We start from the raw sequence: 14,695 nt of genomic DNA on the forward strand, positions 1-14,695 counted from the left end.
TACAGTGCAGCATCGTGCTTTCTCTTTATTATTTGTCCTCCTCCTACTTTTATGTGTATTTCATCATTGAACTGAGTGATGTGTCTCTACGTGCCCTCGTCTGATTCTTCAAATTTATGGAATGTACGCGTCCATGCAATGCTCTTAATGTCCTGAATAAGAGTATAAAATCGTCTTAATCTTAACTCAGGCTATGCCGCATCAATGAAAGGCCCGTTTTAGTGGAACGTGTATTTATTAACAAATCTGCATTTGCTACTCCTTTCTTTTCTAGATTCTGCCATCTGACGCCGGGAACGCAATGCCCCTGTGTTCAATGTGCGCCGTCCAAATATTGCACCCACATCCTACGCCATAACACGTCACCTCATCATTCTGTTTTTATTTTCACATTTTTGTGAAATCGTAGTCTTCCCTGCGGTCAGTCTTTTCAAAATCCCCTGTGTCCTGGTTTAAATATGTGTCTGTCTCTCGCAAATGGTTTGGTTTTCCTCATGCTAGAAAAATGGATTCACAGGAAAGCGAATCTGAAGTGGTTACCAGGATTAATTTACTTAAATTACATTTAAGTTATAAATATGTGTCTTGTATAGACATTACAGACAAACATTTCCTACTAATATCCATGCGGTTCATGTGATAGATATGCTCGTTAAGGGTGACAATGATCGCCATTCAGTCCATGATCCAGGTTTAAAATTGAAGTTTGGCGTATGTGAAACAAACGATCCTTAAACAGTTAAAAATTGCATATGAGCCTTTAATTTACAAGTATATTTTACTGTCAAAAATTGACATGCATATAGCGCGCGCGTGTGTAGAGAGAGAGAGAGAGAGAGAGAGATTTTATCAATATTTTTTTGGCACAAGGATTTTTTCATCTCATGGGACAGGCCGACGAAGCCTGAGTGAAAGTAAATGAGAGAAGAGAGCTGGCCCGGCCTTAAACATGCCTACTCGCATTGACTTGTTCACAATAGTCAATGCACCTTTGAAGCAGCAACACCGTCGGCTGTCCCGAGGCTTGTGCTTTTTCTCCTCTCTTGTCTCTTTTGGCAACCGTGCAGGTCTTTCGGCTTCTTAACAGAGAGAAACTTTACCCTCATTCTTCGAGCAGGAAGTCGTTGACCGTCTGACTATGAAACTCGTTTAGTGGAGTGCAAGAAATTCAGATGGGGCTGAATGCAACTCGAGCTGGCCATGGATCACAGCGAGGATTGAGTGTTTCTCCCAAGGCTCCAACCTTAACTGGTCATGCCAGTGCATGGTGGCAAATTCTGTCTATTAATAGTTCAGGTCCCATTGAACTGAAAATCTAATTCTTACTGTTCTTGATGCCCAAACGAAGAAGATACTTTGCATGTGCTTAGAGATTGTCATGAAGCAAAAGATGTGTGGCTGAGGATCGGTTAGCCTGATAGATTGCAAGAGTTTTTTTGGCACCGATCTGTCGGACTGCTGTAAACTGAACCTACGTGATCGAATGGGTAGAAGCGCAGAAGTGTGGGGTGCTCTGTCCTCGGTGTCTGCTGGCTTTTGTGGTGGCGAAGGAATGAAAGAATCTTTGAGAACAAAGTTTCCTCTGCTAGCACTGTCCTCGCCCAAGCTATGGCGATTAATAAGAGTATGTCCGATGCTAGAATCAGATTACTCAAGGTGAAACTACAAGGAGCTAGCTCTGAAACAAGGAGGAATATCCAGCAGTGCCGATGAGAGTTATGGTTTATGTGGACGGAGCCTTTTCATATGCTTCTGGATCGGATCTGCAGGTTGCGGTGGATCTGAGATTATGGCATTGCCTGAGCTTTATGGTCGCGTTTAAGCGGAGATAGCTCGGGTGCTGAGCTTGGGCTTGTAGAATGGCGTTGAAGAGAGCTTGGGAGAAAAAACTACTGGAAAGTGATCATTAGAAGGCGACCTCGTTGATAGTTGCGCCGATGAATGAGAACACAGAGAAAATGACAAACCAGAAGATACGGCAGAGAGGCTAATTTCTTGTTATCTGAAATGATTGGCAAACCGGTTACATGTATAGGCGAGGGAGAGCCTTATTGTGCCAGCTATCACGGCCTTGGAATTCTTTTATTCTTGAACCATGTCAGTTTTGGTATGATCAACCTCTTGATCTTTGTCAAGTTAGCCAAACTCTGAAAATGTAAGTGAAGAAACTAAGAAATTCAAAAACACAAGAGAGAAGAGAGCTTAGATGAGAAAACTTAAAAGCTTTATAAAAATGCTTACTTGGCTTGTTTTGCTTGTTTGGTTACAAATGAGGGAGAAAGGGGTATTTATAGGCATCCCCTTTCTTTCAAAAAGTTCTCATCTTCTTAATGAATGATTGGGATTAATTCAAACTGATGATATACATTCTATCTCTAGAATATTCTATAAAGATATCTATAAGGAATATCTTTGATATTTACAAGGATATTTTTAGATATTAGTCTTCAAAATATGTGTGAAATATTCTAAAATATCCTAAATATTCTAAACATCTCCACATTCCTTCCTAAGTTTTTAAAATATTGTAGAAACTTTTAGAATCTTCTAGATTTCTCTAGTGATTTTTAGATTATTTTAGATACCTCTAGAACCTTTCAAAACATTCTAGATTCTTCTTGAACGTCCTTTACTCTCCTAGGATTCTTGTCTTTGGACATCTTCAAAAATCTCATAGGTTCTCCTCTTTTTGGACACAAGTTGTGACAAAGTGTACTAATGTGCAAAGAATGAAAAAGCAGAGGTACAATCATACGTGTCACTTATACAGGATAAGCACAAAGGAAATATCTACAGCTTATACATTCTAACAGCTTTTGAATAAATAGTGAGCTCACGTCTCTTGGATTTAAGTCTTAGGCAGGTGTAATTAACATTTGGCTCATATGAGTCTTGGGCTCTATCTTTAACTCCCCTTTCAAACAAGAAGGTATATTTGTGACCCCAAGTTTGCTTCTTAAATAAATGAAAGGAGAGTAAAATAGTAGCTTGGTGAATAAATCAACATTTTGCTTATTTGATGGAACATAATTAATCTTCAGCTGTCCAACAAGAATTTGATCACGTACATAATGAATGTCAATTTCAATGTGCTTCATTCAAGCATGATAAATTGGATTTTTTGCTAACGCCGCTGCACTGATGTTATCGTACCATATCACTAATGTCCTCATTTTAGGAGTCCATAATTTAGACAACAATAAATTAAGCCAAGTAATTTCAACAGTTGGGCTAACTAGAGCTTTATACTCTAATTCAGTGCTTGAGCGAGCTACAACACTTTATTTCTTTGAACACCAAGATACAAATGAATTGTCAAGACACACAAAATATCCAATCACATATCTTCTATCAGTTGGACATGCAGCCTAATTTGCATCAGAATTATGCAGTTATCCATAAGTAAGTTGAAGGAGCAACAAATATACATGTACAAGTTTTACCTTTAAGATATCTAAAGATACATTTGATTCCTTTTCAGTGAGCTGATATAGGCTTGCTAAGGTATTGAGTCAACTAATTGATAATAAAAGAAATGTTCGGTCGAGTGTTAGTAAGATACTATAAAGCACCAAAGTTTACTTCTATAGGCAGTTATATCTTCAAGTAGAATGCCTTCATCGGCTCACATGCTTTTGCCTCCAGTCATAGGAATATTACAAGGAGCAATATATAACATTTTGTACTTCTTTAACAAATCTTCAAGATACTTTCCTTGATGAATAAAAATTCTAAAATTATCTCAAATGATTTCAAAACCCAAAAAAAAGTAAAGATCACTAGGATCCTTCAATACAAACATATCACTCAACTTCTTGATGACATTTTGAACTTCATTGATGTTGCTTCCAATTATAAGGATGTCAGTTACTGAATGGCTAGATTCACCCCTCTTTTTTAATATTTTATAGGCTCTATCTGCAATATGAAAATGAAAAGGCTCCAAGAGGCTTAGAATCTTGGATTCATACCGTAAAGTCTCTTATTCTTATTTATTCTGTGTAATGGTTTAAATATTGCTAATTAGGATGTATTTTTATTTTACACCTATACTATATAATTATTTATGACATTTGGAAGGCATTTTAGGCCTTGAAATGTTAATTATGATAATTGTAAGTGTTAATACGGCTAAAATACTAGTACAAGTATAGTAAAGTTGTTTTAAACATGATATGATTGATTTTTGATAATGCTAGAACCTATCACTTTTGTTTTTAGCATTAAAGAGGTTGAGGGGTGAAAATGTGAAATAGTGATATGCATGTACATGTAGTGTTATAGTATTAACTATATCTAATGAATATGGTCTGGGTGTTAGGAATGACTTTTGACACTTGTAAGAGATTTTGGACACCCTTTTATTGAAAAAGGTTGTGAAAATATGTTTAGTTATCTAACTTCCTGGTGTGATTTGATTTGAAAGTAAAACCCATGCTATTAGTTAACTTATATTATGAGCTTTTCATAGACATCTAGATAATCTCATTCAGACATTGAATGAAAAAATGTGACGCATGGCACAAAGAGTGGCAAGCCACGGTGCATCGTTCACAAGCCGCGGTGTACTGCTTTATTTTCAAAATCTTGAGATTTTTTAACTATTTTCAACTCCTTTCACTTCTTGAGGTATCCATGCTTCTGTAACTATATTTTACTCTAATTAAGAGTCTAGTGAATGGCTTTGACTTATTTTAAAATTATAAAAACTTGGGATCCTATTATTTAAAATTACAAACATAGTAATCTCTTTATGGTTTAATCCCTTGATTACCTTATATTATGGTTTTAATTGTGATAAGTATAAGGGAGATATTTTAAATACACACTTTGTTAATGAAAAGCAAGCTTGTTTTGATTATAAGCTTGAAGATATGGATAGCATGCATAACTGAAGTCTTTCAAATTTTTACAATCTAATTGCTTTTTGTATGTCACCTTGTAAGGACTCTCAGCGGCAAGAACACTAGTGAGAAAAACATTAATAATAGATATAGTAGTGTGGAAAGCTTTCAACTAATAATACAATGGCATGTTTCCTTGTGCCAACATAAATAATCCCATTTTAGTAATATGTCTATGCTTTCTCTCAACTCTGCCATTTTGTGCAGATGTGTAAGGACATGATATTCTATATTGTATTCCTGAAGCAACAAAAATCTCTTGTAAGGCTTTATACTCTCCTTCCCTATCAAACTAAATTTGCTTAATCTTTTTGTCAAATTGATTCTCAACAAGTTTCTTAAATTAAAATGTACATAATATTTAAAACCATTAGATGAACTCATAAGTGTAAGACCTCGTACATTGAATGTATCAAATCTAATGAAAATGAATCTCTTAAAACAGAGTTAGTAAATGACAGTTTATGAGATTTCCTATATTAGAAAACTTGACAGAATAGAGGTGTATTATTATTAATGTCAACATTACAATCATATAATACTTTAGACAAAATTGCAAACGAAGGGTGTCCTAATCAGATATGATACTTCATAAGATCATTACAAAATTGAATGTTATTTCCTAAGCTAGTCACATGAGCTCTAGCAATCCAAGCTCCTCTATCAATATCCAATCGAAAAGGACCATCATCAGTTGTTCCTTGCAACAACACCATTCTTGTTCTCTTGTCCTTCACATAGTAAACCTTAGAGTCAAAAATCACAATCACATTATTGTCCTTCAAGATTATTACAATACTGATTAAATTCATAGTGATATGAGGAGCATATGGAAAATCTTTTAAATATATCTTTCTGTTATTCAAATAAGTTAGATTATTGTTGCCAATACCTTTGATGGGAATCAATTGACCATTACCAACATATAACACAAGTTTACCTAGATAACCCACTGCTAGTGCACCAATATTAGCATCATTTTTCACATCATGGCTTGCACCACATTCAAGGTACCAAGGCTAACCTGCTACTGTGTTAGGTGTTGCTATGAGAGCATTGTAATAAGGAGGAGGATTATTGCCTCCCACTGGAGCAACTACATTGTTTCTAGTGACATTTTGAGAGAGATAGTAACAATCTGTATCAGTATGACTAAAGCTCCTACAGATTTGGCACTCAACACAACCATTGTTATTAGCCCTTCATACTTGCCCTCGGCCTTTAAATCCTCTTACTCCACAGTTCTATCCACCTCTCCAATTACCATGAAACATTCCCCTTCCTTGAGTATAATGTGCTATTAGAGTAGATGAATTTAGAGTAAAAGCATTCATTTGAGTCGTAGTAAGATTCAACTTCTCTGTGTGACTTTCAAATGACATTAAAGCAACTTGAAGTTCGACCCATGTAAGGTCTTTCTGATTAGCAAGATGGATGAAAATAGGGTTATAGTTATGATCAAGTTGTGCAAGAACTTGAACAATGAGGTCAGAATTAAAAATCATACTTCTGGCTAAAAATAGATTATCTAAGATGCTCTTCATTTTTGCCAAGTAGTTGCTTATTTTGGTAGTCCCTTTGTGAGTTTGCTGCAACTTCATCTTGAGTAATAGAACCTGAGATCCAAGATTTGTTCTAGCCAAGTCTTTAGCAGCTTTCCAGAGTTCAAATGCGTTCTTGCAATTGGTGATTTGAGAAGAAATTACCGGAGTCATTGAGTTATCGAGCCATCCTATCAACATTTGATCACAGGCTTTCTACTCTTGAAAAACTGGATTAATCTTTAGCTCATCATTTTCAAACATATACTGATAAGGACACAACTTTGCTCTTATGATGTGACCTTTTAAAGAGTATCCACTAATGATAGGAGGCACAATAGTTTGCTAGAGAAGATAGTTATCTCTATCTAGCTTGACAGAGATGGCTTGAGAGCTTGATGACATAATAGAGGGTGTTTTTTAGAAGAGACAAGTGATGGGAACAATGCTAGTTTTGGTGGCATTGGAGGTAACAATGGCTATAGTGGGTTGTGACAGAGGGTGAGCCAAAGGTAACCATAAGCTCTAATACAAAAATAGAAAAAATGACAAAGTAAAAGATATGACAAAGAGGCTAATTTCTTGTTATCTGAAATGATTGGCAAATCGATTGCATATATAGGCCCTGGAGAGCCTTATTGTGCAAGTGCACTAATGTGCAAAGAATGAAAAAGGTGTAGAGGTACAATTATACATGTCACCTATATAGGATTAGCACAAAAGAAATATCTATAACTAATACATTCTAGCAACTCTTGAATAAAAAGTGAGCGCATGTCTCTTAGATTTAAGTCTTGGGCTGGTGCAATTAACACTGGGCTCATATGAGTTTAGAAGCATGGAGACAGCGAGATTCTTACTGAGATTAGGTCATTTGTCCAATGAAACTGGAAGGTGGAGATAGCTTATATCGCACGTGATCTGAATAATGAAGCAGACCCCTTTAGCTTCCACATTATGGATGCGACCTCTGTTGGTCTTTTATTTAATATGCCTGCCTTAAGTTAGTTTCTTTTTCTTGTGTTGATTTCTTCCTTCTCGTGTATCCCAAAAAAAAATCTAATTATTATTGGTTGTTCCATAGTTGCAAGTGTTTTCCATAAGATTCAAGTACACTATTATGGATTTGGTTTCACATTCAGAATCATCGAAATCATATATGATATCTAAGAAAGGGAAGAGCAGAGAGAAAAATAAGCTTATGCCAATATTTTAATTTCAAATGAACATTTCTCTTATAAAAATTCCATTAGCCTTTTATTTTATATTAAAATAGGGTCCGTGCATACTCCTTTCATTTTTATTTATAAGAAAAACTATCACTTTTTACTTATTTTTTTATATAAGCAAAATCATTTATTCCAATAAGCATTTATTACACATTTTTTAAATCATCCTTTATAATTTATATTAATAAAAAATAATTAATGCATACTTATGTTAATTAACATATGGCACTTTAGTCCAATTTGCTTATTTTTAGATATAATTATTATAGTTAATTAACTTTTTAAAATTTTATTATATATATTTTTTATCATATATAGAAGCGGAGGGAGTTGTTACATGAATATATGGTCTCAAAAGATCCAATGAAAATTAAGGGCATTCATGTCATTTCAAAGTTATCACTAAGCACAGGTTTAGCTTAAAGATTGGTTTTCTATACTAAGTTTATATTGGTCCTGAGCTCTGGGCCGGGCTCAGGAAAGATTGAAATGAGAGTGCTAGTGGAGAATGGAGTTTGATTACCTGGCAACCCTAAATCACATGCACGTGCCCCCTCTAATCTCTTCGGCCCCCCGCCTAAACTGATCCGGTGATCCCCCATCACCCCGAGAAAAGCACCTCCGTTGCTTGATCCTTTTTCTTTGTTTGTGTGCCAGATCATACCAGAAATACTCTCAGCCATTTCTCATAAATAATAAATAAACCAAAATTACTTTCGAGATGCACGATTATATTTTCCCCAGCCCCTCTAATAACCATACTCTACTCTGTTTTCATTGACTTCTCTTTCAATCCGGTTTGAATTTGTGGCTATGGTTTTCTTCCGTGAGGGTCACTATTTATGCTTTCTACTTTTTTTTTAATTAAAAAGAAGACAAAGAGAGCAAGACACTCCGGAACGACAAATTCCGGAATTTTCCCTTTAATTAATTACATGTTCTTCTTTTGTGTGTTGCATCATTAATTATTTTAATGATATCACCCGGGAATGTTAATTATTTTGAATTGAACCACCATCTATCGTCGCTGATCAATGTTAATGAATGCCCAAAATGCCTGATTCTCTGCTGTTCGTGGATGATAATAATGGAAGCTGATCGTAATTAGCAATTCATTATGGTGCTAATGACAGAGTATATTAGGAGCATCTGAATCAGCGCCACGGGGAGATCAATGAACAGGCGTTGCGCAACGGAGTCATTCTCAAATCGACATCGCAGCAAATATCTTTTGGAACTGATCGATCGACTAGAAACATGAATGCTGGAAGAGCAATTCTCACCGGCACATACCTACTAGGAGTTTGATGTCTACCCTTCGGAGCGATCCCTCACATTAATTTCTCACCTACTCTGCCACACAAGAGTGAAGCATATCAAGTGCTTCGGATGCCACTTGGCTCCATGCAAAATATAGAGATGCAAGGCGGTGGTAAATCTGAAGATAAATATAGTACTAGTATTTGCTTGTGACAGCGCTCTGGATGCAGGACGAATGGCGAAGACTATTTATGTAAACTGTGTTTTATTACTGGGCTGTAAAGACGGCTAGTAATTAGTGAGAGTGGGGCTGGCGAAGCCCATATTTTGATACGAAGAATGAAAAATTTTACGAGCGAAGGAAAAGGTACGATATGGAATTGGGCGGAGCAGTTATTGGAGGGTACTTGCTTCCGAGCTTGATTCGGCGGCTGCTTTAAATCTGGAGTGGTGGTAGAAGAAGGCATTTATGATCGTGGCTTGCAGAGATGAAAATCAACGTACCCAGACCTTTTATAAAGCCACGCACCCCTTCATTGCCAATGCACTGCAAGGTAGGAGTAAATCGATCCCACGTAGGTGCATCGTTACAGAAAACTGAAAAAGGGCACATGGCTAGCCGTTGGGTGTTTGGTTATTATTGTGCAATAGCAGGCTTGGCGGTGGCAGTGGGTTCAGTATCTGCACAGCCAAAGAGGGCTTTCTTTGTATTCGGGGATTCACTGGTGGATAGCGGCAACAATGACTTCCTGGCAACCACCGCACGCGCAGACGCTCCCCCCTACGGCATCGACTACCCGACTCGCAGACCTACTGGACGTTTCTCCAATGGCCTTAACATCCCTGACTTAATCAGTATACATCCTCGATACCATCACTCTCTGTCCCGTTTTATATGTAAACGACTCCAATTAATATGCTTAGTTTCGGTATATATGCATATATAATTGTACGAGCTTATCTTGCAGGTGAGCAGCTTGGTTTAGAGCCTACTCTCCCGTATTTGAACCCTCTACTGACTGGAGAGAAGCTGCTGGCTGGTGCGAATTTTGCGTCGGCTGGTATCGGGATTCTCAATGACACAGGATTTCAGTTTGTGAGTAATTAATTATGCGTCCATCATTTCTATTGTGGTGTCTAGGACGTGAGATTAATATACCCACATGTGCGGGTACTGTATATATGGCAGCTGCACATCATCCACATCTACAAGCAACTCAAGCTTTTTGAACATTACCAGCAAAGGCTGGGAGCGCATATCGGTGAAGAAGGAGCCCGCCGACTGGTAAACGGAGCGCTCCTGCTCATCACTCTCGGCGGCAACGATTTTGTCAACAATTACTATCTGGTTCCCTACTCTGCAAGATCTCGCCAATTTTCTCTCCCTGATTACGTTCGCTATCTCGTTTCCGAGTACCGTAAAATTCTCAGGGTGGGTTTTCTTTCCCTCATTATTCGGGATTAGATTCCTGTTGCATAATACACATGTTCATGTTAGTCTCTGTGCGTGGCCGTTACCATATACACGCCTCTTACGTGACTTATAGATGGTGGTGTTCATGCAAAGTGACAACTGATCACATGGATGTCGGGTTGGGTTGGTGTGGCATGCCCGGATTTGTCTGTGTAAATTACTTATTAAATGCGCGCGCGGTTTTGATTCGAGTCACACTCATTTAATTAATTAAGTACCACGTTGATCAGCTCTCTCTCTCTCTCTCTCTATCTATATATATATATATATTAGAATGAACATGAAACAAATAGTTATTGTTTTGTAGTGTGATTTAATTGTTTGTGTTTGGTCAAGGCAGAGGGTGTATGATTTGGGAGGAAGGAGGGTGATCGTGACGGGGACGGGACCGATGGGGTGTGTTCCGGCAGAATTAGCCATGAGAAGCAGAGATGGGGACTGCGACGAGGAACTCCAGAGAGCAGCATCCTTATTTAATCCGCAGCTAGTTGACATGATCACAGGTCTTAACCGGGAGGTTGGTGCTGACGTGTTCGTGGCAGCGAATGCTTATCAAATGCACATGGACTTCATTAGCAACCCTCAAGCTTATGGTAAGTGCGTGCAGATGTCACTGTCGGAAAGTAATTATCGAGTGTGCTGTTTTAGTCAACATGTTCCGATTGGGCCTGCAGGATTTGTAACGTCAAAGGTAGCATGCTGCGGACAAGGCCCATACAACGGGATTGGACTGTGCACCCCGCTTTCAAGCCTGTGCCCGAATCGAGACCTCTACGCCTTCTGGGATCCGTTCCATCCATCGGAGAAGGCCAGCAGAATTATAGTCCAGCAGATTCTGGCAGGCTCCACTCAGTACATGCACCCCATGAATCTCAGCACCATCATGGCCCTCGATTCCACCACTTGATATCTCCGCCACGTCCATCATGTTTATTTATGTCCTCTGTTTTCTTCGCGTAATTCCCGCATGTATTCCTAATCTCCATCCCTTGCGCTAATAAAGTATTCTTGTTCTCCTTCCATTGGATACTTTACAAGTTTATTCTTTTACATTTGCTCCCATATTCGGACGAATTAATTTTCCGTTCCCAACATCAAGCGCCGAGTGGGGCAACGGAAAATTATATATGCAAATCACTAGGTACTCATTCAAATCTAATCACTTTATTGTTATCAAGTCACTGTATTAAATTATATTTAATTTAATTTTGTATATATAATTCGTTTAGACGGCAAACCGAACCAAAATTAACTCCTACTGGCTCCTGGCTAGTGGAAGGGTGAGTGCAAAGTTGCTAACAGGGATTAATTTGAATAGGTTCAAACTTAAGGAGCTAATCATCCAATTCATGACTATTTATATATTATATAATTTTTTTAAAATATTGTTATTAATACACTGATGACTAGTTATTTTTGCGGTTGCAGTATCTATCAATTATATAAGTGTAGTATGAGGGCAATTAGGGGCCTGCGCTCTGAAAATTTTACGTTACAGTTCGCAAGCGAAAGACCCCTGAACGCACGCACGAACACGATAACCCTCTCTCACCCCTCTATTGTTGACGCCGCTATGTCATTGTCACGCGCCCCTATTTTTAAATATAGAATAAAATAACAAATTTAACCATAAATTATTAAGAGCATTTGGTAGCTTAAACTTTTAATAGTGCGAAATAAATCATGAAAAATAGAGTATCCAATAGCTCGCCATTAATTTCAGCTAACGGACGTTATGTGGGGCCCACAATGACACATGACACGACACGTCAGCATGATAAATGTGTAAATTTAGTCGTGAATTATTTTTTGAGGAGTGTTGGATAGCTTCTACTATAAAAAAACGGACCATTCAACACCTTCCTCTCGATTTTGATCAAACATTATTTATTTTCATACTTATAAAGCCCATAAAACATTAATCTCTTCAATCTTCTTGCATTTGTTCTCAATATAAGCTCAAAAAAAAGAGGCTCAATGAGTTTTTATTTAAAAACATTCATAAGAACGATGCCAATAAAGTAAAAACTAATTTTACTATGCATGTAAAAAGCTTGATTTTAGCTTAATTTAATCATGAATTATTTATTCTATTTTGTTAGCATCATCTTCATGAATATCTTTAGATAAAAACTCTTTGAACTTCTTCTTCTTGAATTGAGATTAAGAACAAAAGCAAGAAGATAAAGAGATTAATGCTTTATGGGCCTCATAAGTATGAAAATAAACGGTGTCTGGTCAAAACTGAAGGGAAAGTATTGGATGATCAATTTATTTATTGTAGAGACTACCCAATGCTCTTTAAAAATAATTCGTAGCTAAATTTATACCTTTACCATGCTGACATGTCACGCCACATGTCATTGCGGGTCCCACATAATGTCTGTTAGCTGAAGTTAATGGTAGGTTACTAGATGCTCCATTTTTAAAAGTTATTAATTTATTTTACTAGGTTACCAAATGCTCCTGTAAAAATAATTTAAGGCTAAATTTATAGCCTTACCCTTAAATATATCCAGCACAACCTAAGTTATTTATCCATTTATCTTTGAAAACTATAGTCTCTTATTCCAATTTATAAAATATTTTTAGACAAATCAACATAAATTAATAAAATTTGTTAAATATACTTTACAATTTTATTTTTTTAAAACAAAAATATAAATATTTAAAAATATTTTTCATTTGATACTCTATTTATAAAATAATATTAAAAAAATATAGTATAGTGAGCATGATAACATTGAAAAAATATCGTTAACGAAATTTTATTTTTATAAAAGTATTTTATATTTTAGAATATTGAGTCTTTTAAAAAATATTTTATAATTTATGAAAAATGTAATGTAAATTAAATGAGCAAATTAGAATTAGGAAAAAACACGACGCCTGCAAAGAAACAAATTAATTGAACAAATTATGCATGTATGGGATTTGTTGATGCGATGAATTGCAATTACAATAAAAATAAATATTTTTTAAATGCTAATGTAAGGAAGGTACTCATTCGAATCTAATCACTCTATTGTTATAGAATCACTAACATTATGCGAAAATTATATATGCAAATCACTAACTGCTTAATTAAAATAATTCTATGGTGATCGATTAGGGAATTAGGCATGATGTAGCTGTCCAAAAAAAAAAAAGAGAATCACATCTAGGATATGAGAAGAAAGTTATCTGCAAACAAGGATTAATAATAAGTCTTGTTTAAAAAAATAACAAATTTATATTTTCATTTTAAAAATAACTCATTTAGTATTGGTCATTGTTTATAAGTTACTTTTTCATCTTATCCTTAGATATAATTCTTCCTAAAAAAATATAATGGTAGATGTAGGGCAAGCAGAGGCACAAGTGCAAAATAAGGCCACATAAAGGAAGGATGTGATAGGACTTTGGCTTAACCTAAATTTTAGTCTTTTTTTATTAAAATGATTGAGTTAAACAACACATAATTTGAAATAATCTATACACTTAACCTAAAATTAAATAGGGCCAGACTGGATCCATGGGTAGTTTGTGCCTCACTTTACTTCTTTTTTATTTTTTTTATTTTTCATCAATAAAAAGCAATAGTTCTTTTCAACTAGATAACTCAATTAACATAACAAAAATGTTTATAATAGTACAAAATTTATCATAAAGCATTAAAAGCTAATAACAATAATTCCATAACAATCTTCAAAAATAAAAACAAAAGAATTTCAGTTATATTTAAAAGCGCACATAGTTGATAAATATTACTTCTTCTATTTCATCATCTTTGTCGTTTGAGAGAAAAAATTTTGTTTCCTATTTTATGTCATCTCAAATTAAAAAAATAATAATAAACACCTTTTTATATTTTGCTGTCGAAGTAATTTACTAATTATTATAGTAATATTTGAGAGGCATTAAACGAGAGAGAAAGTTACCTGAGTAACATGTTATTTTATTACTTTTGTTAATGTAGATTGCCTTTAATCTTCTATACTGCAAACCATAATTATATAAAATTTTATAAAATGTAAAAACATTAAAGGAAAAACAAAGGGACTTGAGAGAAAGTTACCTGAGTAATAACGACAGTTAGATCACTTCACTTCTTTAACAAAGACGGCTATTGCTTAACAACAACCAAATATGTGTTAGTGTGTGAAAGATATTTATTACTTCATCATCTATAAGTAACATATTTCATGATCTATAATAATAAAATTATTATTATAGAATTTCACCCAAAAAAATTATTATTATAGAAATTGATAGGTAAAAGAATTATATTCAATTATTATGCAAAGG

The 14,695-nt window shown here is 35.6% G+C and overlaps 1 protein-coding gene across 1 annotated transcript; it reads left to right on the top strand.

Annotated features, from left to right (window-relative positions):
- The first annotated feature begins 9,492 nt into the window (after positions 1 to 9,492).
- Positions 9,493 to 11,428, top strand: LOC129299717 (GDSL esterase/lipase At5g33370-like). The gene is made up of 5 exons (XM_054938179.1): positions 9,493 to 9,789; positions 9,903 to 10,030; positions 10,124 to 10,366; positions 10,749 to 11,001; positions 11,083 to 11,428. The coding sequence occupies exons 1-5, from the start codon at positions 9,546 to 9,548 to the stop codon at positions 11,313 to 11,315; spliced, it is 1,101 nt and encodes a 366-aa protein (XP_054794154.1). The 5' UTR covers positions 9,493 to 9,545; the 3' UTR covers positions 11,316 to 11,428.
- The last annotated feature ends 3,267 nt before the right edge of the window (positions 11,429 to 14,695 follow it).

The sequence above is a fragment of the Prosopis cineraria genome, unplaced genomic scaffold (assembly GCF_029017545.1).
Source record: "Prosopis cineraria cultivar Desert tree isolate PC_DT_omini unplaced genomic scaffold, ASM2901754v1 PC1269, whole genome shotgun sequence".
Lineage (NCBI taxonomy): Eukaryota > Viridiplantae > Streptophyta > Magnoliopsida > Fabales > Fabaceae > Prosopis > Prosopis cineraria.